Source organism: Oncorhynchus nerka, linkage group LG26 (assembly GCF_034236695.1).
Source record: "Oncorhynchus nerka isolate Pitt River linkage group LG26, Oner_Uvic_2.0, whole genome shotgun sequence".
NCBI classification, from domain to species: Eukaryota; Metazoa; Chordata; class Actinopteri; order Salmoniformes; family Salmonidae; genus Oncorhynchus; species Oncorhynchus nerka.
In genome coordinates, this window is record NC_088421.1 from 35,357,590 (window position 1) to 35,377,708 (window position 20,119).

The 20,119-nt window shown below is 44.9% G+C and overlaps 1 protein-coding gene across 6 annotated transcripts in view; it reads left to right on the forward strand.

The window, feature by feature from the left end:
- Positions 1–20,119, forward strand: part of LOC115117678 (SUN domain-containing protein 1-like) — a 57,723-nt gene that overhangs the window by 6,041 nt on the left and 31,563 nt on the right. For 2 of the 6 annotated variants that reach the window (XM_065010560.1, XM_065010562.1), the window contains exons 1-2: positions 3,310–3,543; positions 4,052–4,146. The exons of 1 other annotated variant lie outside the window; for it this stretch is intronic. In XM_065010560.1, the coding sequence (XP_064866632.1) occupies positions 3,529–3,543; positions 4,052–4,146 (110 nt within the window). In that variant the 5' untranslated portion in view covers positions 3,310–3,528. Of the gene's footprint in view, positions 1–3,309; positions 3,544–4,051; positions 4,147–14,322; positions 14,348–20,119 lie in introns of those variants that run through there. 3 more of the 6 variants (XM_065010561.1, XM_065010563.1, XM_065010565.1) reach the window with 3 other exon arrangements.

The window sequence follows — 20,119 nt, forward strand, 5'->3', positions numbered from 1 at the left end:
GGACAGCAAAGGGAAAGACACAACACAACTCCGAGACGAAATGTTTCTGTGTGAAATGGCTTTTCTGTGTGACATTACGAGTCATCTGAATGCAATAAACTTGCAGCTGCAGGGTCGGGATCGTGTCATCTCTGATATGTACAGTACAGTGAAGGCATTTAAAACCAAACTGACTCTGTGGGAGACGAGATGCGGAAAGAAAATTTGAGCCACTTTCCCAGCTGCCAGACCATGAAAGAGAAGCTCTCTACCAGTGCGTTCCCGAGCACACAGTTGGCTGATAAAATAGGTATGCTTGCCGCTGACTTTCGACGCCGATTTGCTGACTTTGAAGCACAAAAAAGCAGGTTGGAACTGCTCGGTAACCCATTTGCTGTTGACGTGGAAAGCTCACCACCAAACCTCCAAATGGAGTTGATTGACCTCCAATGCAATGATGCACTGAGGGCAAAATATGCGGCAGTGGGTGCTGCGGAGTTCGCCCCGTTCCTCCCCGGCACAATGCCCCAGCTGCGCATCCAGGCTGCTCAAACGTTGTCTATGTTTGGCAGCACATACCTGTGTGAACAACTGTTTTCTTTGATGAACCTGAACAAAACATCACACAGAAGTCGACTTACTGCTGAACACCTCCACTCAATTCTGAGGATTTCTTCAGCTCAGAGCCTTACCCCGAACATTGATGAACTTGTGGAAAAGATGGGACACCACCAAGTATCACCCTCAACCTCAAACAAGTGAACATTACTGTGCAATCACATATTTAGAGTTTTTACTCAGTTCAAGTTTAAAAGTTAAAATTTAATATTTGTTTTCACTGCATGTTACTTCTCCTTAAACAAAGTGTTGTTTTTGATTAATAGATTTTTGCACTTTATTTTTTTGTATTTCAATCCAATTATATTTTAAAAATATTTCAGTTGAGTGGATGATAGAAAATTGCTATTATTGTTTTTTCTTTGAAGTAAATTTAGCCCACTTTTGCTAAAATAGAAAATATAGTCTACTGATGGTGCCTTGAATACCGGTTTCTTTCATTTAATGTTCATGTTATGGGGATATTTATATAAAGGAAATTTGTCTTTGTGTCTGTTGAAAATTAAAGATTACTGACAGAGCCATAAGAAAATGTTGCTTTATTTATCTGATCATATTGTAATATATTTGTTAGGTTTTCAGTAGGTTCAATTAGGTTCACTAGACTATATGCGTCATTTAAAAATTTTTCAATGAACATTCGAACAGTCCGGCCCTCGTCTTGTAGCTGATTTTTTTATTTGGCCCTCCGTCCATTTGACTTTGACACCCCTGGGTTAGAGTGTTGGACTAGTTATCGGAAGGTTGCAAGTTCAAACCCCCGAGCCGACAAGATACAAATCTGTCGTTCTGCCCCTGTTCCTAGGCCGTCATTGAAAATAAGAATTTGTTCTTAACTAGTTAAATAAAGATAAAAATACGCATACAATATACTCAATTTGCTTCACAAATAGTGAGGTTAGTATGAGTATTCAAACACAGCTTGTGTTTCATGTGGGCTTACCCTGGCATGACGTTTTGATAACCATGTAAATCTCTCCCGGACAAGGTGACTTTTTTAAATCTATTACCATTTCCCTGTTTGACCGCTCGGTTTTATGGGTATTATGACTCATACTGTGGTTCTCTATAGCAGGGGTTCCCAAACTTGGTCCTGCCCCCCTCTGTGCACGTTTTTGTTTTTTGCCCAAGCACTACACTGCTGATTCTAATCAAATCTTGGTGATGAGTTGGTTATTTAAGTTTGGGAAACCCTGCTCTATGTGTGTGTGGGTGCGGGTGGGTGGGCTAGTGAGTGTGCATGTGCTGTTTGTGTTCAGCCTGTCTCTCGAGTATAAGTTCATAGGTCGTGCCGTTTGCAAGATTTTACAAGCTAAGCCTGAGAAGAGTTTTGATGAGAAAGGATACAGGTTTTTTCAGATTTTACATTTCGTAGCAGGTTAGGAGAATTTACGCAGCAGATTAGGATAGTTAATCTAGCAGGTTAGGATAATTAGGTTAAGGTTATAAAGAGTCAGGGTTAACTAAAATGAAAATAATAATAATAATTTGACAAAAGCGGAATCCTTTCTAGCCATGACCCCTGGGAAGATGACATGTAAAAAATTGAGGATGACCAATTGCTCTTTTATGGTGGTTGTGATACATTGGATGGCAGTGGAAACATGTTTCTAAAGTTGGTTCCCATCTCAGCTCTACAATTTCAAAATAATTCCGTTTTGAACACACAGGAGAGTTTATATTGTTATTTTCCTGAACTTGGAATGTCCAGTAACTTCTGCATCCTGAAGGATTGACAAAAACAGGCCACCAATCCAACCGACTAATCCAGGCAGAATTAAACACGCCACATGGGTTTTCATGATTATTAATCCCTGTTTTGGGCCTTTGGATTTACAAATAGATTTGACCTGTGGTTAAGATTACCAGGCAGTAGTCCCTCTGATTTGGCAGATTTGGAGAAATGCCATCTGTTCCCTCTATAGTGCTCGCTCTTATTTAGTACAACCTCTATAATAGTATATTATAGGTGGCAGGGGTGCTTCCTTAGGTACTGTAGTATCAGCACAGCTCAAGGTTTGTTGTAGGAAGATATGACGTGGGTAGTAACTTGCAGGGCCATCCTACTGTAAGTTATCAGCGGAAGTGGAGTCATTCAAACCAAACCCGCTGAATTATGTAACCATTGAATTCTGTGCATATTTGAGAGGCAACCGTTCCATTGCTGTTTGAGTTTACTTCAAGGCTAGATGTTGTAGATCCATAGTTAAAATCAATACATTAGTGTTTCAGCTCCATTTATTGATTTCCCTCTGTTTTGAATAGACTAAACGAATCACCACGTCCAAATTCATCCCTGTCATGTTCCCCTTATAGTACCTGTTAGGTTACTATATATTTGACTGAGGGTTTAAACAGGTTTCATGTTAGCCCTCTCCTGACCCTTCACGGGGTCATGTTCAATTGAGTAGCTTATAGATTACTGTGTCCCACGCTTGTCATCTTCCTGGTGTTGCTTCTGGGAGTGTGCAGGGCTCACAATGTTGTAGACAGAAATGTAGGCTAATGTATAGAACTGGCAAAATTCCCACAATTATGTCTACTCCTCTCCTACACAAACATTCTGTAATGTTATTTGCACCGCACCCTCCTGAACAGGCCCCAGGCATCTACCTGGTTAGGTGTGTCCCGTCCATTACCAGGGTTGGGCCTATAGCTCCACCTCTGTATGTGCTACTCTCTGAAGGGAGAGAGCCTGTTTTCCCCAGTCGGTCTGGTATTGGGCTGGGTGCTGTGCCTGAGAGGGAGTCAGTCTGGTATTTTGGCTGGGTGCCTTGCCTGAGAGGGACTCCCATTGTCCCCTGTCCTGTCTCCACTGGTCCCCGTCAGCCCACAGCTGCTGAACTACAGAAAGAGAAGAAGAGTTCCATTCATTTCCCAACCCTGCTGCCTGCCTTCCGAAGCGTTTGTCGTCAACAGGCCGCAGCCATAATGCAAGGGAAGGAGGTTGGCCAAGTCTATTCTACAGAACAGAGCAGGGCTGTAGTGTTGTGGGCTAGGGGAAATTATAATGTGTAACTGTTCTCATTACTCGGCTGTCTGCCTGCCTGCCTGTCTGCCTGCCTGTCTGCCTGCCTGGGCTCTGGGACTCTCCAGAGTCGCTACTGCTGCCTAGGTTTTCTTGGAGTGAAGCCAAGTAGATTGGGTCTAATGTGGGATTGGGCTGTGGAGGCACAGAGAGAGATTGACTAATATTCACCAGAGAGGTGTAGTATGTGTGTGGAACACTTTGTTTGTATGTTAACTAGTGAGTGTTTGTAGGACTATGCTATTGCTCTGTGGGAAAGTACATCAACCTTTTACTGGATCTAAACAGTACTAGTCCCGAGAGACAAGCTGAACAAGTGTGTGTGTGTGTGTAATGCATGCCTTTGCTGGTGTGTTAGAATGATAATCCCTCATCTATTGTGCTATGGCCTAAAGAGCCCTCTCCCTTCCACCCTGACTCTTGCAGTCTGATCGGAGAATGACCATGGATTTCTCTCGCCTACACACATACACTCCTCCACAGTGTGCTCCAGAGAACACAGGATATACCTACTCCCTCAGGTGAGAATGCTGGCTGAGCTACTGACCGTTACACAACTGACTGGCATCTACTGACCATTTCATCAGGTTAATTTCATGTCCATTCTAGACAATTCAGAGTGTGTGTATGGAACAATTGCAGGAGTATTTACTTGAATTGAAATGGTATAGTACATATCCTGTTCCTCTAGAACAGGCTAGAGGTTTCATACTGTGTCTTATCCAAGGTTCAGGGACCTATCTGTTCCTCTGTATAACAGGCTAGAGGTTTCATACTGTGTCTTATCCAAGGTTCAGGGACCTATCTGTTCCTCTGTAGAACAGGCTAGAGGTTTCATACTGTGTCTTATCCAAGGTTCAGGGACCTATCTGTTCCTCTGTAGAACAGGCTAGAGGTTTCATACTGTGTCTTATCCAAGGTTCAGGGACCGATCTGTTCCTCTGTAGAACAGGCTAGAGGTTTCATACGGTGTCTTATCCAAGGTTCAGGGACCTATCTGTTGCTCTTCCCATATTCAGATGACCTCCAGATGTGTGGTGAGGGTTATCATCAATCTTTCCTTCCTACACTAGTTAGCTATTCCTCTGTGACATAAAAATAGTATTTGTTATTGAATCCCATCTCCCTAATGTGGTTATGTCCACTGACTACAGTCAGAGCCTCTGTCAGATCAGTCATTACCACAGCCGTGGAGAATGAAAGGGTTCTGCTGCCTCAATCCGGAGGTTGTTTCTCATTCACCTCCCGTTTTTCACTGTTTGACATCTCTTTCCAAGAGTAAAGCACCATTAGGAGTCCTGAATGAGTTTGTGTTGCATTCAGAAGTCTTACTGACTTGATTGTCTTTGCTCTCACTTGAGTAAAAATATATTTTGAAGTACGTTTGAGAATACATTTTACAACAGTTGGAGTGAGGAGAGAATGTTGAAATTGTAAAGATGTATTTTAATGGCTTCTATTTCTAGCTAAATATTTTCAGTCTTGATACAAATATTCATCCTTGACAGTTGATACATTGAAGATCTTGGTGCATTCTTGCTGATGAGTTCCAGAGTTGCTCACACGAGCAACCGCTGTGGTTGTGGTTTCGATGATTCAGCCAGATGATTCTGTCAGTGTGTGCGCTTGTGGTTCAGCATTTCTGTGTGTAAGGCTGTGTTATGAGGGAACAACACAATGAAAATGGTAGCATAGCGCCTTTGTAGTTATCTTAGTTTGGACTGACTCTCCCTTAGCTTGGTGTTTGCTTCCTGTGTTTCCTCTCATGGTATGTCTCATGTCAGTCACACACTGTTCTCTCCCTCCCACTGAATTTTCAAGGAAAAAACGTTTCATGTTGTGGAGTTTATTTTTTTATTTTTTTATGGACAAAAAAAAGTGGCTTAGGTGGTGGGTGTGGCAATGGATGCAGCAAAGGTCTCAGTTAGACTTTGGCTCTGCTGAATTTTAGGGAACATTTGAAAGGCTCCTCATCTAAGTGGTGTAGCAATTTTTTGTGCATTTTCAAGCCAATTTCCTGCAATTCTTAAATTCTCCGTGGAACTGAAATAATAGATTTAGCAAATTTCCTGCAATTGTTAATTCTCAAAGATTCTATTATTAAAAAAATATAATTGGAAAACGCATTTTATTTCCATGATTCCAACAGTTCATCCAAGGGTTTTGATCTGAATCACAATTAAATGTATTTGCCCATATCATGCTGCCCTAGTTTACAGTACATGCTGCCCTAGTTTACAGTACATGCTGCCCTAGTTTACAGTACATGCTGCCCTAGTTTACAGTACATGCTGCCCTAGTTTACAGTACATGCTGCCCTAGTTTACAGTACATGCTGCTGGATCATCATTGTTCTGATCTCTCTCTTTCTTCAGCCCATCATCTCTGGGGCCTGGGCATGAAACTGCTTGATCATCATTGTTCTGATCTCTCTCTTTCTTCAGCCCATCATCTCTGGGGCCTGGGCATGAAACTGCTTGATCATCATTGTTCTGATCTCTCTCTCTCTCTTCAGCCCATCATCTCTGGGGCCTGGGCATGAAACTGCTTGATCATCATTGTTCTGATCTCTCTCTCTCTCTTCAGCCCATCATCTCTGGGGCCTGGGCATGAAACTGCTTGATCATCATTGTTCTGATCTCTCTCTCTCTCTTCAGCCCATCATCTCTGGGGCCTGGGCATGAAACTGCTTGCAGGTGTGATTGTCTCTGAATATGCAGGTGATTTGTGTGTGTGAAGTTGGAATGTTGTTTTTTTACACTGTCACTTTGACACCTCGTGTAAAGAATTGGGAGGGAAATGGTAGTGCTGGAATTTGGGTCTTTAACCTCTTAGTCCGCCCCATCCCGCATGCGGTATCGTTACTACAGCCTCAAGCTCATTAGCATAATGCAACATTAGCGATTTTTAAAAATCGCAAATGAAACGAAATAAATATGCCTGTTCTCAAGCTTATCCTTTTCTTAACAATCCTGTCGTCTCAGATTTTCAAAATATGCTTTAGAACCAGAGAAAATCACTAATTTGTGTAAGAGTGGTGATAGCTAGCTTAGCGTTAGCATTAGCATTTAGCACGCAACATATTCACAAAAACCAGCCAAGGAATCAAATAAAATAATTTACCTTTGAAGAACTTCAGATGTTTCAATGAGGAGACTCTCAGTTACATAGCAGATGTCCAGTTTTTCCTGAAAGATTCTTGTGTAGGACACATCGTTCCCTTTGTTACTATGCATATGGCTACCGAAACTAACCGAAAATTCAGTCACCTACATGTCAAACTTTTTCCGAATTAACTCCATAATATCGACTGAAACATGGAAAACGTTGTTTGAATCAATCCTGAAGGTGGTTTGTCATATTTCTCTCCATTAAAAGCACCGTCCTTGTAGCCTGGTTTGTTCTGAGATTTGAATGGAAAAATACCGGGACCTGACTTTTGCGCACCAATTGGCACGCAGACACCTAGCGGGACACCTGGTAAATGTAGTCTCTTATGGTCAATCTTCCAATGATATGCCTACAAATACGTCACAATGCTGCAGAGACCTTGGGGAAACAAGAGAAAGAGTCCGTTCATTCCTGTCGCATTCACAGCCATATAAGGCGATCATGGAAAACGTAGCCTCAGAAATCCTGTGCATTTCCTGGTCGGTCATACATCTTGGTTTTGCCCGAAACATTTGTTCTAAGGGACTCACAGTGAAAATCTTTGCATTTCTGGAAACGTAAGACTGTCTTCTTTCCAAAGCTATCAATTCCAAGCATATTCGAGCATCTTTTAGTGACAAAATATTGCGCTTAAAACGGGCACGTCTTTTTATCCAAAAATGAAATACTGCCCCTATAGGACTAACAGGTTAAGAGGAGACATTCTGTTGTGCTTCTTGTTGAGAGAGAATAACAGTGTAACACACTTGTGTACGGGAGCATGTTCTAACACAACCACTCCCATTAGATTGACTACCATACTCTACCCTCGCTCTCCTTTGAAAAATGCTAAGGGCACACCTATAGAAAAGCCCTTCAGTCAGCTGACATGTTTAGTCCTCTCCTCTCCCTGAGTTGGACAAGGCCCAGACCACAGGCTGTCCTCCAAGGCCTGGCTGGCCTGACAACTAGATGACATTTACATACATCCCTTGTAATTGCCTTTAATATCTCACTGTTCTCACAGGCATGTAGAAGAGTTGGGAGTGCCAGGGTGTGTGGGTTTGCCATGAGTAGCCTTGTGTGGAGGGGAACGGAGGTGTCTGTGTGTGCGCGTGCGGTGCAGTAGAGAAATGGCTTCCTTACCGCAGTAGAATTTGCTGCAGGTGAGCTCTTACACGAGACAGGATTTAGTCTACGATCCTTAAGGGCTTCTGCTGGTAATGTTTTTTTCTATGTCTCATAATTGCTCAGTTGAACCTCTTGATAACCTGTGGAGCCACCTTGACTCCCCTCACTGTGAAGGTAGAAGGCAATAAGATAATAACCAAGCAACACCTTCCTGCATTGAAAGCTCTCCCACAGCCGTGTCCTACCCAATAGAATCACAATTCATAGTTCAAATTCTAACAGCCCTACTACGGTCTTCTGACCGTGGGAAAGCCTGTCTTGGCGCCGGACCGGTCCCAGGTCGTGTGTGGAGTGAGGTGGAGACCGATTAAAAGGCTCTGGGTTCTCAGTCTCTCTCTAGCATGGAAGACTGGAACAAGACCGTGTGCCTCCATGGTCCAGTGAGAGAGTTGATCAACCATATTAATGCCTGGTGGCACTGATCTGAGAATTAGGTAAAGAGTCTCTCTTTCTTGTACATGAAAGAGTAATGTAGGCTAATACTTCACTTATTGAATTAGTTGAACTAACAAAATGTTATTGGTTTTGCCTTGTTGGGCTGTTGTTTTTTAAATGGCAGAACAAACTGACAGAGAAGGCAGTTGACTCATGTACTGTAGCTAGGCATCACAAATATCAGCCTATCAGTTTGAGAGCTGTCACACGTGTGTGTGTGTGTGTGTGTGGAATGGGGAGAGGGTTGTGCTGAGAGGGACAGGGTCAGGTGACAGCAACCGTTGGACCATCTGTTGTCAGAACTCAAAAGACTGGTAGACAAGTTGGAGAAAGGGAGGGAGGAATGAATGAAAGCCCAACCAATCACATCCAACAATCTGAGAGGCCTTTTAGAAGCCCCACAGTGAGGGGAACAAACCTGAGTGGACAGGAGCAGGAGGCCAGGGTCCCATTCATTAGGCAACACTGTAGCAAAACATATAGCTACGGGCAAAGGAAAATCAGGCTTTTTATTGGACAAGTTAAAGTAGTCCCTCCCTGTTTCAGTTCATTGTCTTCCGTTTGGTGCCTAATCAATACGACCCAGCAGAGACCACCATGCTACAGCCCACCAACCAAGGGTTAATTACCAGTGTATTCCCATTGGTACAAACACCATATTCATTAGCTGTAAGGAGAATGGCCTCACTGATTGATGTAAAGCCTGTACAATGTCTGCCCTTGTAAGGGGATGTCTCCCTGCTCTCTCCCAGGCTCTCAGCTATTTCCTGGCTTTAGACTATTGATCTACTGCTGTCAGTGGAGGATTCTTGAGTATTACCCCTGTGAGAAAATAAGTTGTACCAGCTATAGAGAGACATTCAATTGTTATTTTTAATTATATGGTACCACCCAAGCTACTCTGTCCCCCTGTACTACACCGGGAAATGTTGTAACGAGATACTAATCAGTCATAACTTTAATATTTTTTTAATTATTGAACTCTATATATTAGAGAATCCATATAAACCTCATGACAAAAAAGTGTATGTGGACACCTGTTTGCCGAACATCTAATTTCAAAATCATGGGCTGTAATAACAGCCTCCACTCTTCTGGGAAGGCTTTCCACTAGATGTTGGAACATTGCTGCTGGAACTTGTTTCCATTCAGCCATGAACATTAGTGAGGTCGGGCACTGATGTAGGACGATTAGGCCTGGCTCGCAGTCAGCGTTCCAATTCATCCCAAAGGTGTTCGGTCGGGTTGAGGTTAGGGCTCTGTGCATGTCAGTCCTTCCACACCGATCTCGAGAAAACATTTATGTATGGACCTCGCTTTGTACATGGGGACATTGTCATGATGAAACGGGAAAGGGGCTTTCCCCAAACTGTTGCCACAAAGTTGGAAGCACAGAATCGTCTAGAATATCATTGTATGCTGTAGCGTTAAGATTTCCCTTCACTGGAACTAAGGGGCCCGAACCATGGAAAACAGCCCTTGACCATTATTCCTTCTCCACCAAACTTTACAGTTGGCACTATGCATTGGGGAAGGTAGTCTTCTCCTGGCATCCGCCAAACCCAGATTCGTCTGTCGGACTGCAAGATGGTGAAGCATTCTCTGGAGTGATGAATCACACGCTTCCACTGCTCCGGAGTCTAATGACGGCAAGCTTTACATCACTCCAGCCGACACTTTGCACATGGTGATCTTAGGCTTGTGTGCGACTGCTCGGCCATGGAAACCCATTTTTATGACGCTCCTGACGAGCAGTTATTGTGTTGACGTTGCTCCCAGAGGCAGTTTGGACTCTGTAGTGGTGGGTTGCAACCGAGGATAGACGATTTTTCCGCATTACGTGCTTCAGCACTCGGCGATCCCATTCTGTGAGCGTGTGTGGCCTACCACTTCGCGGCTGAGCCGCTGTTGCTCCTAGATGTTTCCACTTCACAATAACAGCACTTACAGTTGACCGGGGCACCTCTAGCAGGGCAGAAATTTGACGAATTGAGTTGTTGGCAAGGTGGCATCCTGGCAGTGCCACGTTGAAAGTCACTGAGTTCTTCAGTAAGGCCATTCTACTGCCAATGTTTGTCTATGGAGATTGCATGACTGTGTGCTCAATTATATACACCTGTTAGCAACAGGTGTGGCTGAAATAGCCAATCCACTAATTTGAAGGGTTGTCCATATATTTGTGTGTGTGTGTGTGTGTGTGTGTGTGTGTGTGTATCAGCTCAATGATAGTGTTGTAAAAACACACAAATGGAGTATACTTTGAGGTTAGGTTAGTTACTTCTCAGAGAAGGAGAAATTCTGCCATCATGGATATGTTTTGATTTGAATAGAAGAGAAACCTCATTTTCTGCCCAGTGCCTGATTTTTCTCTCCTATGCCATATTTCTAACATGTGAATGTGTGTGCATGAGAGAGGTAGGGAGTGTGTTAGATGGAAAAAGGAAAGAGCGAATTCAGCTCTTGGGTTAGACATTTCCACACACGAGTCAATCACAGCAGAGTACACACACCTACCTACCTGACACCCAGCAGTGTAGTAGAGTTCTGGCTGCCCCTTTCTAATAAACAGCACCTGATGGATGGGGTTCTAGACACACTGACCCTAGCCTGAGAGTGCAATAGTGTGTCTCTCAATGGGCCCCTTCATATTTTATGACCAATCTGTGTTACTGGGCAAGTAGGTCCCCTGGTTGGCGTTTAGTATTGTATCTCTCATAGTCACTCAAACTGATCTAGGGTAATATTAGGATCAGTTGTTATAGTGATATGATCAGCCTGGGGATGGGTGGAAGGTGATCTAGGGTAATATTAGGACCAGTGGTTATAGTGATATGATCAGCCTGGGGCTGGGTGGAAGGTGATCTAGGGTAATATTAGGTAATATTAGGACCAGTTGTTATAGTGATATGATCAGCCTGGTGGTAAGGCTGGGTGGAAGGTGATCTAGGGTAATATTAGGATCAGTTGTTATAGTGATATGATCAGCCTGGGGCTGGGTGGAAGGTGATCTAGGGTAATATTAGGATCAGTTGTTATAGTGATATGATCAGCCTGGGGCTGGGTGGAAGGTGTTCTAGGGTAATATTAGGACCAGTGGTTATAGTGATATGATCAGCCTGGTGGTAAGGCTGGGTGGAAGGTGATCTAGGGTAATATTAGGTAATATTAGGACCAGTGGTTATAGTGATATGATCAGCCTGGGGCTGGGTGGAAGGTGATCTAGGGTAATATTAGGTAATATTAGGACCAGTGGTTATAGTGATATGATCAGGCTGGTGGTAAGGCTGGGTGGAAGGTGATCTAGGTAATATTAGGACCAGTGGTTATAGTGATATGATCAGCCTGGTGGTAAGGCTGGGTGGAAGGTGATCTAGGGTAATATTAGGACCAGTGGTTATAGTGATATGATCAGCCTGGTGGTAAGGCTGGGTGGAAGGTGATCTAGGGTAATATTAGGACCAGTGGTTATAGTGATATGATCAGCCTGGTGGTAAGGCTGGGTGGAAGGTGATCTAGGGTAATATTAGGACCAGTGGTTATAGTGATATGATCAGCCTGGTGGTAAGGCTGGGTGGAAGGTGATCTAGGGTAATATTAGGACCAGTGGTTATAGTGATATGATCAGCCTGGTGGTAAGGCTGGGTGGAAGGTGATCTAGGTAATATTAGGACCAGTGGTTATAGTGATATGATCAGCCTGGTGGTAAGGCTGGGTGGAAGGTGATCTAGGGTAATATTAGGACCAGTGGTTATAGTGATATGATCAGCCTGGTGGTAAGGCTGGGTGGAAGGTGATCTAGGTAATATTAGGACCAGTGGTTATAGTGATATGATCAGCCTGGTGGTAAGGCTGGGTGGAAGGTGATCTAGGGTAATATTAGGACCAGTTGTTATAGTGATATGATCAGCCTGGTGGTAAGGCTGGGTGGAAGGTGATCTAGGGTAAAATTAGGACCAGTGGTTATAGTGATATGATCAGCCTGGGGCTGGGTGGAAGGTGATCTAGGGTAATATTAGGACCAGTGGTTATAGTGATATGATCAGCCTGGTGGTAAGGCTGGGTGGAAGGTGATCTAGGGTAATATTAGGACCAGTGGTTATAGTGATATGATCAGCCTGGTGGTAAGGCTGGGTGGAAGGTGATCTAGGGTAATATTAGGACCAGTTGTTATAGTGATATGATCAGCCTGGTGGTAAGGCTGAGTGGAAGGTGATCTAGGGTAATATTAGGACCAGTGGTTATAGTGATATGATCAGCCTGGTGGTAAGGCTGGGTGGAAGGTGATCTAGGGTAATATTAGGACCAGTGGTTATAGTGATATGATCAGCCTGGTCGTAAGGCTGGGTGGAAGGTGATCTAGGGTAATATTAGGACCAGTGGTTATAGTGATATGATCAGCCTGGTGGTAAGGCTGGGTGGAAGGTGATCTAGGGTAATATTAGGACCAGTGGTTATAGTGATATGATCAGCCTGGTGGTAAGGCTGGGTGGAAGGTGATCTAGGGTAATATTAGGACCAGTGGTTATAGTGATATGATCAGCCTGGGGCTGGGTGGAAGGTGATCTAGGGTAATATTAGGACCAGTGGTTATAGTGATATGATCAGCCTGGTGGTAAGGCTGGGTGGAAGGTGATCTAGGGTAATATTAGGACCAGTGGTTATAGTGATATGATCAGCCTGGTGGTAAGGCTGGGTGGAAGGTGATCTAGGGTAATATTAGGACCAGTGGTTATAGTGATATGATCAGCCTGGTGGTAAGGCTGAGTGGAAGGTGATCTAGGGTAATATTAGGACCAGTGGTTATAGTGATATGATCAGCCTGGTGGTAAGGCTGGGTGGAAGGTGATCTAGGGTAATGTTAGGACCAGTGGTTATAGTGATATGATCAGCCTGGTGGTAAGGCTGGGTGGAAGATGAGAAAGAAGGGATGAAGTGGAGGTAATAACTGTGAATCAAGGAATGTTAAAGGCATGTGTGGAGAAGGACTGCTAGTTTCTGTTGGTTGGCCGTGCTGCACTCAGTTGTTTAGGACATCTGGTGTGTGTTGTGGGCTTGTGTCCATGCCTGTTTGTGTGTGTGTGGCAGCATGGTTGCCTCCCTCAGACAGTGCTTCACTGGTCAAGGGCATGGTTGAATGGCAGCAGCTGGATGATGGTGTGTCTGTGTCAGAGGTGGTGTTGTTGACACCATTCAGGCTGAACTTGTGAAGGGGAATTTCAACTACAGTTTGTTTCCCTCTTCTCTACTTGCTAGTGCTCCTCTGACAGGATTTGCTCTGTAGAAGTGGGAGGGGCACAAACTCAGGCGGCCACAGATCACACACACACCCTCTCAGGCCCCTGAGAGCTGTTTGGAGAAGTTTCCATAGCAACAAGGGCAATATGAAAGAGCGAGAGAGAGGAAGAGATGGCACACTGTTAGAGAGAGAAGGAAGAGAAGTGCTTCTGTTCTGCTCGAGGGAAAAGAGGAGGATGGGCGGTGGCCGTAATCTCAGTGCCAATTGAAACCCACCCAAAGTTAGACAGATGGAAATCTGAGATCCCCTCTACCCAGCCTGTCCCTGCCCTGCCTGTGGTAAATATAGGCCTGTGTTCTTCCTCAGGGGAATGGCAGCTCTCTACTCTATAATGGTTTAGGACCGTAGGGTGGGACGTGTGTTTTGTGTTTCCCCCACAGACCTGCACTGACCCTCCAGAGCCCAGCTTAAACAACTGTATGGAAACATCTCCAGTAAAACTTAATTCTGTAAGCAGAATGTAGTGAGGCCTAGAAGGGTTTAAAGGAGGAGTTATGAACCCTGCTGAGAGTGAGATCTCCCTCAGTAATACACTCCAGAAGACAGCCTGCTGGTGGTTAGTCTCAACGCCACATTTGTTTTGAAATGGTTCTGCTAATGAAGTTTTCGGTGTGTTTAGTATTTGGCCTAACATCCCAGGCTTGTTAAGGGTGAGTTGATAGTGCATCAGTTTTTCAACAACAAAAAAAGTGTGTGTGTTGAATTGTTCAACCTGTGGTTTCACCGTTTAGATTTCTAATCTGTGTCTGAGCTCCCTGACTGTGGTGTGTGTGACTGTATCACTGATCCCTGACTGTGGTGTGTGTGACTGTATCACTGATCCCTGACTGTGGTGTGTGTGACTGTATCACTGATCCCTGACTGTGGTGCGTGTGACTGTATCACTGATCCCTGACTGTGGTGTGTGTGTGACTGTATCACTGCTCCCTGACTGTGGTGTGTGTGTGACTGTATCACTGCTCCCTGACTGTGGTGTGTGTGACTGTATCACTGATCCCTGACTGTGGTGTGTGTGACTGTATCACTGATCCCTGACTGTGGTGTGTGACTGTATCACTGATCCCTGACTGTGGTGTGTGTGACTGTATCACTGATCCCTGACTGTGGTGTGTGTGACTGTATCACTGATCCCTGACTGTGGTGCGTGTGACTGTATCACTGATCCCTGACTGTGGTGCGTGTGACTGTATCACTGATCCCTGACTGTGGTGCGTGTGACTGTATCACTGATCCCTGACTGTGGTGTGTGTGTGACTGTATCACTGCTCCCTGACTGTGGTGTGTGTGTGACTGTATCACTGATCCCTGACTGTGGTGTGTGTGTGACTGTATCACTGCTCCCTGACTGTGGTGTGTGTGTGACTGTATCACTGATCCCTGACTGTGGTGTGTGTGTGACTGTATCACTGATCCCTGACTGTGGTGTGTGTGACTGTATCACTGATCCCTGACTGTGGTGTGTGTGACTGTATCACTGATCCCTGACTGTGGTGTGTGTGACTGTATCACTGATCCCTGACTGTGGTGTGTGTGTGTGACTGTATCACTGATCCCTGACTGTGGTGTGTGTGTGACTGTATCACTGATCCCTGACTGTGGTGTGTGTGTGTGACTGTATCACTGATCCCTGACTGTGGTGTGTGTGTGACTGTATCACTGATCCCTGACTGTGTGTGTCAACTGTCTTTGATCTGTCAGGGGAGGTTAGATTAATATGAGGGTAATGAGGATCTGTCAGGAGAGGTTAGATTAATATGATGGTAATGAGGATCTGTCAGGGGAGGTTAGATTAATATGATGAGGGTAATGAGGATCTGTCAGGGGAGATTAGATTAATATGATGAGGGTAATGAGGATCTGTCAGGGGAGATTAGATTAATATGATGAGGGTAATGAGGATCTGTCGGGAGGTTAGATTAATATGAGGGTAATGAGGATCTGTCAGGGGAGGTTAGATTCATATGATGTGGGTAATGAGGATCTGTCGGGAGATTAGATTAATATGATGAGGGTAATGAGGATCTGTCAGGGGAGGTTAGATTAATATGATGAGGGTAATGAGGATCTGTCAGGGGAGATTAGATTAATATGATGAGGGTAATGAGGATCTGGCAGGGGAGGTTAGATTAATATGATGAGGGTAATGAGGATCTGTCAGGGGAGGTTAGATTAATATGATGAGGGTAATGAGGATCTGTCAGGGAGATTAGATTAATATGATGAGGGTAATGAGGATCTGTCAGGGGAGGTTAGATTAATATGATGAGGGTAATGAGGATCTGGCAGGGGAGATTAGCCCTCCCGTTGCATGCCAGCCGAACGTATAGCAGTCTATTAATTTTGTATTTATTAACATTATTTTTGATGGTCGCTAGGGGGCGATAACATCGTCTATGGCAGGGTTGTCAGACGCATTCCATGTGGGCCATAGTGTCTGCTGGATTTTGTTTTTTCCTTTCAATTATTAAGACCTAGACAACCAGGTGAAGGGAGTTGCTTACTAATCAGTGACCTTAATTCATCAAGTACACGGGAGAAGTGAAAACCCCTTAGAAACGAGGCACTCCGTGGAAAGAGTTTGACGCGTGGTCTATGGGCAGTAGCAGAAAATTATTAATTCACTTGTTTTCACTCTCACCCTTTTGGCCGATGGCGTTAGACTTTTTTGTTGTTGGGTCAAGTTACTTCAGTTTAAGGACAAGTTTTTTTTAAATCTGTCCTAATTGTCAGAAGGACAAGTGGCTAAAACAATGTATGTCACGCCCTGGAGGATCTATAACCTTATATTAATATGAGGGTAATGAGGATCTATCAGGGGAGGTTATATTAATATCAGGGTAATGAGGATCTATCAGGGGAGGTTATATTTATATCAGGGTAATGAGGATCTATAACCTTATATTAATATGAGGGTAATGAGGATCTATCAGGGGAGGTTATATTAATATATGAGGGTAATGAGGATCTATCAGGAGAGGTTATATTAATATCAGGGTAATGAGGATCTATCAGGGGAGGTTATATTAATATGATGGTAATGAGGATCTGTCAGGGGAGGTTAGATTAATATGAGGATCTGTCAGGGGAGGTTAGATTAATATGAGGGTAATAAGGATCTGTCAGGGGAGGTTAGATTAATATGAGGTTAATGAGGATCTGGCAGGGGAGGTTAGATTAATATGAGGTTAATGATGATCTGGCAGGGGATTTTAGATTAAGATGAGGATCTGACAGGGGAGGTTAGATTAAGATGAGGGTAATGAGGATCTGGCAGTTGCTCCCAGGAAATGATGTGATTATATTCAGCAAACATTTATTCAATTTGACCACAGGGATTTCAGTGAACTTTCCCTGCAGGTCAATGATTATTATAAAGTCCTCATCTATAATATAATAAATGAAAGGAAAGCTAGTAGGTTACCCCTGAGACACCTCAGTGGTTGTACAATGTAGACTAAATCTCTGGGTGATCTGATCTCTCTCTGGTTCGTTAGTACACCATCGGAGAACTGGCAGTACCCACTGAGTGTGGGAGGACTGGGCATCAAAGCTCCCGTTGTTGTGTAAGAGAACAGTGAAGGAGGAGGAGAAGTGTTTTCTCTCTCTGCTTTTGGTCAGTGTCCAGTCTACTTTGATATCTGGTGTGGGGGCAGTTTAGTCCAGGGAAACTCGTATGGATCAATACAGAGCCCGATAGCGAATTGACGTAGGGCTTTGCAAGCAAGACAACGTGATGTGCTGACGTCTTAATAAGCTCAATCAATAGCGGAGGTGTGTGTGTGTGTGTGAGAGATTTGTTAAACAAGTGTTTAGAGTGTTATTTGTGTGTGCGTGCTTATTTCCACAAGTTGTGTGAGATTTGTCTGTGTGTGGATTTACAGAGTATCTGTCTGTGTATCAATCCAGGTGTTTCACCACTGCAGGGTGGGTAAAGAGCCCTCTGCCAAGCCTGAGCCCAGGATGTGCTGCGCCAAGCAGAGCTCTGTGTTAATATCCCTGGCCAGTGGCTATAGACGGGCTGTTCATTGTGTTTCCTCCCAGGCGATCACAGGGAGATCCAGATCTGGCTCTGGAAGTCAACTGTACTGCTGGTTAATGGATTGATAATGCCATTGATTGGCTGTCCATTAACCTATTGTACCACGTCTGAGTCTGTCCCTGGCCTATTTAGAAAGGAAAGATTAAAACAGAAATGCTGGAGACTGCAGACCATTGGGGTCGACACATACACACACAATGAGGCCTGGTATAGGAAACTGCTCTGCTGTCTGTGATTGGTCTGGAGGGTAGTATAGTGCAGGGTCTGGTGTGATTGGTCTGGAGGGTAGTATAGTGCAGGGTCTGGTGTGATTGGTCTGGAGGGTAGTATAGTGGAGGGTCTGGTGTGTTGTTCTGGAGGGTAGTATAGTGCAGGGTCTGGTGTGAATGTTCTGGAGGGTAGTATAGTGCAGGGTCTGGTGTGAATGTTCTGGAGGGTCTGTTGTGTTGTTCTGGAGGGTACTATAGTGGAGGGTCTGGTGTGATTGTTCTCGAGGGTAGTATAGTGCAGGGTCTGGTGTGATTGGTCTGGAGGGTAGTATAGTGGAGGGTTTGGTGTGATTGTTCTGGAGGGTAGTATAGTGGAGGGTCTGGTGTGAATGTTCTGGAGGGTAGTATAGTGCAGGGTCTGGTGTGAATGTTCTGGAGGGTCTGTTGTGTTGTTCTGGAGGGTACTATAGTGCAGGGTCTGGTGTGAATGTTCTGGAGGGTAGTATAGTGCAGGGTCTGGTGTGATTGTTCTGGAGGGTAGTATAGTAGAGGGTCTGGTGTGATTGTTCTGGAGGGTAGTATAGTGGAGGGTCTGGTGTGTTGTTCTGGAGGGTAGTATAGTGCAGGGTCTGGTGTGAATGTTCTGGAGGGTACTATAGTGCAGGGTCTGGTGTGAATGTTCTGGAGGGTAGTATAGTGCAGGGTCTGGTGTGATTGTTCTGGAGTGTCTGTTGTGTTGTTCTGGAGGGTACTATAGTGCAGGGTCTGGTGTGATTGTTCTGGAGGGTAGTATAGTAGAGGGTCTGGTGTGATTGTTCTGGAGGGTAGTATAGTGGAGGGTCTGGTGTGTTGTTCTGGAGGGTAGTATAGTGCAGGGTCTGGTGTGATTGTTCTGGAGGGTCTGTTGTGTTGTTCTGGAGGGTACTATAGTGCAGGGTCTGGTGTGAATGTTCTGGAGGGTAGTATAGTGCAGGGTCTGGTGTGATTGTTCTGGAGGGTAGTATAGTGCAGGGTCTGGTGTGAATGTTCTGGAGGGTAGTATAGTGCAGGGTCTGGTGTGTTGGTCTGGAGGGTAGTATAGTGGAGGGTCTGGTGTGTTGGTCTGGAGGGTAGTATAGTGGAGGGTCTGGTGTGATTGTTCTGGAGGGTAGTATAGTGCAGGGTCTGGTGTGATTGGTCTGGAGGGTAGTATAGTGGAGGGTCTGTGATTGGTCTGGAGGGTAGTATAGTGGAGGGTCTGGTGTGATTGTTCTCGAGGGTAGTATAGTGCAGGGTCTGGTGTGATTGGTCTGGAGGGTAGTGTAGTGCAGGGTCTGGTGTGAATGTTCTGGAGGGTACTATAGTGCAGGGTCTGGTGTGAATGTTCTGGAGGGTAGTATAGTGCAGGGTCTGGTGTGTTGGTCTGGAGGGTAGTATAGTGGAGGGTCTGGTGTGATTGGTCTGGAGGGTAGTATAGTGGAGGGTCTGGTGTGATTGTTCTGGAGGGTAGTATAGTGCAGGGTCTGGTGTGATTGGTCTGGAGGGTAGTATAGTGGAGGGTCTGTGATTGGTCTGGAGGGTAGTATAGTGGAGGGTCTGGTGTGATTGTTCTCGAGGGTAGTATAGTGCAGGGTCTGGTGTGATTGGTCTGGAGGGTAGTGTAGTGCAGGGTCTGGTGTGAATGTTCTGGAGGGTACTATAGTGCAGGGTCTGGTGTGAATGTTCTGGAGGGTAGTATAGTGCAGGGTCTGGTGTGTTGGTCTGGAGGCTAGAAGAGCACACACACTTCCTAGAAGAGCACACACACTTCCTAGAAGAGCACACACACTTCCTAGAAGAGCACACACACTTCCTAGAAGAGCACACACACTTCCTAGAAGAGCACACACATTCTCTGGGGAAGAGCACACACACACACTCTGCAGAAGAGCACACACACTCACTCTGTGGAAGAGCACACACACTCTGTGGAAGAGCACACACACTCCATAGAAGAGCACACACACACTCTATGGAAGAGCACACACACACTCTGTGGAAGAGCACACATACTCCCTAGAAGAGCACACACATTCTCTGGGGAAGAGAACACAGTCACATTGAGAGGTGTTGGTGTGTGTAGGAGAGCCAGGTAGAACAGCAGGCAGGAGGAGGAAAGCAAAGCCCATAATTGGCTCTGGATGGGAGGGTGTAAT